At 40.9% G+C, this 8731-nt stretch overlaps 1 protein-coding gene across 1 annotated transcript in view; it reads left to right on the forward strand.

Annotated features, from left to right (window-relative positions):
* LOC124276728 (SH2 domain-containing protein 4A-like) overlaps positions 1 to 8425 on the forward strand; it is a 101595-nt gene extending 93170 nt beyond the window's left edge. The window contains exon 8 of the mRNA XM_046712370.1: positions 6261 to 8425. Within this exon, the coding sequence (XP_046568326.1) occupies positions 6261 to 6374 (114 nt within the window). The 3' untranslated portion in view covers positions 6375 to 8425. The remainder of the gene's footprint in view (positions 1 to 6260) is intronic.
* The last annotated feature ends 306 nt before the right edge of the window (positions 8426 to 8731 follow it).

An 8731-nucleotide genomic window follows, 5' to 3' on the forward strand; every position in this document is an offset into this window, starting at 1 on the left:
GCCCCTTCACGCTAATGCGTTCGTTTTTTAAATTACATTTAGCCATTTTAAATCAACGATAAAGGACCTCCAAATTGAAAAGAGAGTAGCTTTATCTTCTAAGTCAACAACAACAGCATAAGCAGCAAGGGCTGACGAACCATAAAACGCAGTCTTCACCGGCTTCGTGAGTGTTTGATGGCATGGAATTTAAATGCATCCTGTTTCATTCAAGATGAACCTAATATTGAATTGTCATTCAACAGAAATTCTTCACAGGAGGAAGATAATCTTTCCCATTTAAAATGACCATGAGCTACTGACATGGATTGCGGATGGTTTACCCATAGCTTCGCCTTCAAGGGATTATCTACCATATCAAAGGTGAAGACACTGAGACACTGACTTTACCTCTGATGAAGCCGAATTCACAGATTGTGAGGAATCTTGAAGCATCCTTCACTAAGACCACAAAGGCTCAATTGATGCCTACACATCATTTCAGCCCAAAGAAGTTTCCGCTACATAACATGGAAGCTTCCTGCAAAGCACCAGAGCTTGATGAAGACTACTCACTCATGAGAGATATGAAGTCTAGGGCTTATAGGGTAGAAGATCACTAGATACTACTTCCAGACAAAGCATTGTTTTGACTGGCCATGTCTTGTGCTATTAACAAGGCTATGTTGAATGAGTTGAAGTATACTCAGTTGACTGGGATAAAAATATGAAAATGTTTCTTTTGGCGATGGGGAGAAGAGGTAAGGAAAAAGAAGTGTACAGCCTTAGTTCTTTGTGCAGATGCCATGAGTTGAAGAAGACTAGGAGTCATCCATGAAGCTGTTGGCAACATCCATAACATGGTTCATGGACACTTCTTCAATATAAGATGACATCGAGAAATGCATGCAGGCATCTCAGAAGACTACCACACTTTCCGTTTCGCAAGACACCACCGCTTACAGGCAACCCAAGTCCTTTAGGCAGGCTCCAGTTTTTACGCAACTTCAAACCTTCATAAAGCCTCTGTTATCAAACATCAACAACCATCTTGTTATACAGCTGTGATACTGTTGACTACAGGCGGTTGGCACTTGTTGTGATATACAGACTGTGTTATACAGCTGTGATACTGTTGACTACAGGCACTTGTTATACAACTGTGATACTGCTGACTACAGTCAGTTGTTATACAACTGTGATACTGTTGACTACAGGCACTTGTTATACAGCTGTGATACTGTTGACTACAGGCACTTGTTATACAGCTGTGATACTGTTGACTACAGGCACTTGTTATACAGCTGTGATACTGTTGACTACAGTCAGTTGTTATACAGCTGTGATACTGCTGACTACAGGCACTTGTTATACAGCTGTGATACTGCTGACTACAGGCACTTGTTATACAGCTGTGATACTGTTGACTACAGGCACTTGTTATACAGCTGTGATACTGTTGACTACAGTCAGTTGTTATACAGCTGTGATACTGCTGACTACAGGCACTTGTTATACAGCTGTGATACTGCTGACTACAGGCACTTGTTATACAACTGATACTGCTGACTACAGGCACTTGTTATACAGCTGTGATACTGTTGACTACAGGCGGTTGTTATACAGCTGTGATACTGCTGACTACAGTCAGTTGTTATACAGCTGTGATACTGCTGACTACAGTCAGTTGTTATACAACTGTGATACTGTTGACTACAGGCGGTTGTTATACAACTGTGATACTGCTGACTACAGGCGGTTGTTATACAGCTGTGATACTGCTGACTACAGGCACTTGTCATACAGCTGTGATACTGCTGACTACAGGCACTTGTTATACAGCTGTGATACTGCTGACTACAGGCACTTGTTATACAGCTGTGATACTGCTGACTACAGGCACTTGTTATACAGCTGTGATACTGCTGACTACAGGCACTTGTTATACAGCTTTGAAACTCCTGACTACAGTCAGTTGTTATACAGCTCTGATACTGCTGACTACAGGCACTTGTCATACAGCTGTGATACTGTTGACTACAGTCAGTTGTTATACAGCTGTGATACTGCTGACAACAGGCACTTGTTATACAGCTGTGATACTGCTGACTACAGTCAGTTGTTATACAACTGTGATACTGTTGACTACAGGCACTTGTTATACAACTGTGATACTGCTGACTACAGTCAGTTGTTATACAGCTGTGATACTGTTGACTACAGTCAGTTGTTATACAGCTGTGATACTGTTGACTACAGGCACTTGTTATACAGCTGTGATACTGTTGACTACAGTCAGTTGTTATACAGCTGTGATACTGTTGACTACAGTCAGTTGTTATACAGCTGTGATACTGTTGACTACAGTCAGTTGTTATACAGCTGTGATACTGTTGACTACAGTCAGTTGTTATACAGCTGTGATACTGTTGACTACAGTCAGTTGTTATACAGCTGTGATACTGTTGACTACAGTCAGTTGTTATACAGCTGTGATACTGTTGACTACAGTCAGTTGTTATACAGCTGTGATACTGTTGACTACAGTCAGTTGTTATACAGCTGTGATACTGTTGACTACAGGCACTTGTTATACAGCTGTGATAGTGTTGACTACAGGCAGTTGTTATACAGCTGTGATACTGTTGACTACAGGCACTTGTTATACAGCTGTGATACTGCTGACTACAGGCACTTGTTATACAGCTGTGATACTGTTGACTACAGGCACTTGTTATACAGCTGTGATACTGTTGACTACAGTCAGTTGTTATACAGCTGTGATACTGTTGACTACAGTCAGTTGTTATACAGCTGTGATACTGCTGACTACAGGCAGTTGTTATACAGCTGTGATACTGCTGACTACAGGCACTTGTTATACAGATGGTGCCTTTGTTTTTTAGCAGTAATATTAGGGGCCACTGTTATTTAGCATTCTACCATAACAAAGTGAAACACTCAAATTTGATTGGACAATCAATTAAGTGTAAATGTGAAAATGTGTCTGAGTTTATGACTGCTTCACTGTGCACGTATACAACATTGCTGCACTACTTCACTGTGCACGTATACAACACTGCCGCACTACTTCCCTGTGCACGTATACAACGCTCCCGCACTACTTCACTGTGCACGTATACAACACACTGCCGCTTCACTTCACTGTGCACGTATACAACACTGCCGCACTACTTCACTGTGCACGTATACAACACTGCCGCACTACTTCACTGTGCACGTATACAACTCTGCCGCACTACTTCACTGTGCACGTATACAACACTGCCGCACTACTTCACTGTGCACGTATACAACACTGCCGCACTACTTCACTGTGCACGTATACAACGCTGCCGCACTACTTCACTGTGCACGTATACAACTCTGCCGCACTACTTCACTGTGCACGTATACAACGCTCCCGCACTACTTCACTGTGCACGTATACAACATTGCCGCACTAATTCACTGTGCACGTATACAACACTGCCGCACTACTTCACTGTGCACGTATACAACACTGCCGCACTACTTCACTGTGCACATATACAACACTGCCGCACTACTTCACTGTGCATGTATACAATGCTGCCGCACTACTTCACTGTGCACGTATACAACACTGTCGCACTACTTCACTGTGCACGTATACAACACTGCCGCACTACTTCACTGTGCACGTTTACAATGCTGCCGCACTACTTCACTGTGCACGTATACAACACTGCCGCACTACTTCACTGTGCACGTATACAATGCTGCCGCACTACTTCACTGTGCACGTATACAACACTGTCTCACTACTTCACTGTGCACGTATACAACACTGCCGCACTACTTCACTGTGCACGTATACAACACTGCCGCAAAAAATGCATCCCTTTTATACAAAATTAACTGCAAAATGTTAGTAAAATTATGAAAAATAAATTCCAGGGAATTAGAAGTCGCATTTACACAAATCATTGCGTTAGAGCCACCACTGTCACTCACCACTGTCACGCTTTCGTCTCAGGCACGTGAAATCATGAAACTCACTGGTCATAAGAATCAATAGTCTTTTATGAGTTACATCACTGACTTGTTTGTTGATCAGGAAAAGTACTATTCTTCAATTCTCCTGGGTTCAGATTTGACAGTCGGTCCAGTATCCTCACTGTCACTTCAAATTTCAACCTTGTGCAAAATGTAAAAACTGACTACTGTTGCTTAACTGTAAACAACTACTTCCAAGAAAATAAGTAGGTCAGACCATTCCATTATTGTGATGGTAGGAGGGTAAAGTACCACGACAGTAGACTGGTCGTTTCTGTCGTTTTTGATTGTTCAATTCACCTACGCCTAAGGTTTCAAATGAAATTTGGAGACTATCAACTCGGCCTAACATTACTCTAATTTTCAAATACAGTAAGTTTATCTCCATTCTACCATAACTGCTTCGAAATTGTGCTTATTTTGTTCCGCAGAAGACACTGCATAATCCGGCATGGCGCGATTGGCAATTTGAACTAGTTAATTTTTACATTTTGCACAAATGAAACTGAAAGCGACAGTGGAGGAAGATACTGGACTGACTGTCAAATCTGAACACTGCTACACTTTCGGTTTCAAATGAAATTTAGAGCATATCAATTTGCTCTAACATTACTCTAATTTTCAAACACAGCACTTTTTCTCTTAAGTGATACAGTATATGACCACTTCCGTGATGTAGTGGTTAGAGCATCTTCCCGGAGAAAGACAATAAAACATGGTTCTTGGTCCCTGCCTGGCACTCGGCATTAATGGGTACAACAAGGACTGGTCGGCTCGGAGTATAATGTGTCTGAGTGGGGTATTCATGCTTAAATGCGGCATGGTATCTCAGTGAGCTAGCACTATAAAACCAGCTTAAGCCTGGGCTAGTACAAGCAGCCACACACACACACACGCATGCACGTCGTCATATGAGCGAAATATTCTCAAGTATGACATTAAACCCCTTTCACCACACCTCCTAAGTGATATTAGGTGCCTCTGTTATTTTGCTGTGATATTAGGGGCCTCTGTTATTTAGCTGGGATATAAGGTACCACTGTTATTTAGCTGGGATATTAGGTACCTCTGTTATTTAGCTGTGGTATTAGGTGCCTCTGTTATTTAGCTGAGATATTAGGTGCCTCTGTTATTTTGCTGGGATATTAGGTGCCTCTGTTATTTAGCTGGGATATTAGGTGCCTCTGTTATTTAGCTGGGATATTAGGGGCCGCTGTTAGTTGGCTGTGATATTAGGTGCCTCTGTTATTTATCTGGGATATTAGGTGCCTCTGGTTATTTAGCTGTGATATTAGGGGCCTCTGTTATTTAGCTGGGATATTAGGTACCACTGTTATTTAGCTGGGATATTAGGTGCCTCTGTTATTTAGGTAAGATATTAGGTGCCTCTGTTATTTAGCTGTGGTATTAGGTGCCTCTGTTATTTTGCTGTGATATTAGGGGCCTCTGTTATTTAGCTGTGATATTAGGTACCTCTGTTATTTAGCTGGGATATTAGGTGCCTCTGTTATTTAGCTGGGATATTAGGTGCCTCTGTTATTTAGCTGTGGTATTAGGTGCCTCTGTTATTTAGCTGAGATATTAGGTGCCTCTGTTATTTTGCTGGGATATTAGGTGCCTCTGTTATTTAGCTGGGATATTAGGTGCCTGTGTTATTTATCTGGGATATTGGGTGCCTCTGTTATTTAGCTGTGGTATTAGGTGCCTCTGTTATTTAGCTGTGATATTAGGGGCCGCTGTTAGTTGGCTGTGATATTAGGTGCCTGTGTTATTTAGCTGGGATATTAGGTGCCTCTGGTTATTTATCTGGGATATTAGGTGCCTCTGTTAGTTGGCTGTGATATTAGGTGCCTCTGTTATTTAGCTGGTATATTAGGTGCCTCTGGTTATTTAGCTGGGATATTAGGTGCCTCTGTTATTTAGCTGAGATATTAGGTGCCTCTGGTTATTTATCTGGGATATTAGGGGCCACTGTTAGTTGGCTCTGATATTAGGGGCCGCTGTTAGTTGGCTGGGATATTAGGTGCCTCTGTTATTTATCTGGGATATTAGGTGCCTCTGTTATTTAGCTGGGATATTAGGTGCCTCTGGGTATTTAGCTGGGATATTAGGGGCCACTGTTAGTTGGCTGTGATATTTAGTTACCTGGGTGTGACCATGGCATTAAACAACAATCACAAATGTGATAATAAATAATACATTATTTTTCACAAAGTTAATTATGCCTTTTCCATTGATTACAGGACAATGCAATAACAATCTCAGGTGGGGAGAAGTTGATATATGAATGTGGACAGACAGTGGAGCCTCCAGACTACAGTGACCTGTTTCCCCATTCTGAGTCCACGTCGTTATGAGACAGATGGCATCTGATGGCAACACACCATTAGTTGGCAGCTGTAATGCTGCATTTGTTCATCTCAGCATTTTACCTGCAATATTCCACAAGATATTTGTAAGATATCAGCCATTTGTTAAGTAGGCAGCTTGGTCACTACAAGGTCAACTATAGAGACATAGCTTTATTGTGTATCTAACCAAGATTATAACTTGATTACACAGAAAATGTGACCATCTGTGGATGTATTTTACCAAACATGTTACCTAGACACAGTGTCACACAACGGTGGTCAAGCAGGACTCATGGAAGTTCATGCGAGACAAAATGGAAGCACTGATCATGTTCTGAGATGTGTATGTGAAAACATCTCAAGAAATAGTGTGCACTCAGCCCTATGTGAGACATAAATGTTTGCACTGCACATCATGTAAGACAATATTGAACTCTGAGCTGTATGTGAGACAGAAATGATTGTTCTGCACATTATGAAAGACATAAAATTGAACCCTGAGCTGTATGTGAAACATTATTGTTTGCAAGGAGCATCATGTGAAACGTGTTTGTGCTGAACATCATGTCATACATACGTTTGCTCTGAACATCATTATTATGTCAGACAAATATTTGCTCTGATCATCATTTGAGACATTTGTGTTTGCCGTGATCATCATTTGAGACACATTTGTTTGCTCTGATCATCATTTGAGACATGTTTGCGCTGAGCATCATGTGATATACATGTATATGTGTTTGCTCTGATCATCATTTGAGACATTTGTTTGTGCTGAGTCTTGTGCAAGACATACAGGTGTACCACTGAACTGTATGTTAGATGAAAATGAGCACACATGTTTATCTGTCTAGATCACCTGACTGAAAGTCAAGTGAGTGTATGCTGTGGCATCTTGTCCATCCTCCATTGTGCTTCCACCCAGTAGTGACCCTTTTACATTGTCAGTTACGACTAAAACTACCTGGCTTATATGATATGACGATGATCATAAAGCTATAGCTTTGTGCAAATGATACCTGGGATTATTCATGCAAAGTTACAGCTTCATTGGCCTTGTATTTTTAGTAATAGTCAGAATGATAGAAGGTAATACGTTTTACCCTATTATGGAGGCATTTTTGCAAGTATCATTTTGTTTGCTTTTCAAATTAACATTCATCTACTGCATTGACATACCCTCATCTGTCTATTGTGACTGCTTTGACATACCCTCATCTGTCTATTGTGACTGCTTTGACATACCCTCATCTGTCTATTGTGACTGCTTTGACATACCCTCATCTGTCTATTGTGACTGCATTGACATGCCCTCATCTGTCTATTGTGACTGCATTGACATACCCTCATCTGTCTATTGTGACTGCATTGACATACCCTAATCTGTCTATTGTGACTGTATTGACATACCCTCATCTGTCTATTGTGACTGCTTTGACATACCCTCATCTGTCTATTGTGACTGCTTTGACATACCCTCATCTGTCTATTGTGACTGCATTGACATACCCTAATCTGTCTATTGTGACTGCTTTGACATTTCCTCAGAAACCTTTGGTCTTATGAAAAATTATTGTGATCCCATGACTATCATAAAAAATCAATTTTGACCATAGTTTATCCAATTCTGAATTAGAGTTATGCAGAGTAATTTTGTTATATGAGAATACTTTGTCATGTGTTGACCGACAGTCATATTGACTGGTGATGAATATGCATTATTGACTCTCTGCATAGCCAGTTACGGGCGCCAGTGAGTATGTTTGTTGTTTAGAAGTGTTTTGTTCTTTATCACTCTTTAACCTTGTATAACTTGTCTTATCTGATTATTATTCAGGAAAATTCAGGTGAGTTACAGAGACAGTAGCAATATTTTACATAATAATCTACACACTTTCTATACCACTTCTTCCTCTATATTATGTCTTTGTTGCCTATGATTTGTGATACAATATACCAAAAAGTACATCTGAAAGTATAAAATGGAGCTGTTTGAATCTGCTTAAATGACTGCATGTGTTCAATCTACATTTTCTGTAATAAAATCATAACCAAGACCATGCTTAAGCCTTTGAAACACTGACATGAAGGCTGCCAGAATGGTAAAACACACAGATCATCCCGGTAGAGCCAGCAGAGGCTTGATCATATATGTCAAGGAGCACATAAACTTTAGCTGGCAGTGGTGATGGCAGTGCCTTCTGCTTCGGTTTAGGAAACCATGCAGAAACCAACACAGTTGCAAAGTGAGAACACCCAAATCGTAACGATTTAAGATCGTATACAACTAGTCGCAGCCGAGTTGTAAGACGTGGGATTTGTCCTAATTGCTACGAGTCGCAAGTTCTCGACCAATCAAATCA

The sequence above is a fragment of the Haliotis rubra genome, unplaced genomic scaffold (genome assembly GCF_003918875.1).
Source record: "Haliotis rubra isolate DU_JTF1 unplaced genomic scaffold, ASM391887v1 Scf212, whole genome shotgun sequence".
Classification (NCBI taxonomy): domain Eukaryota; kingdom Metazoa; phylum Mollusca; class Gastropoda; order Lepetellida; family Haliotidae; genus Haliotis; species Haliotis rubra.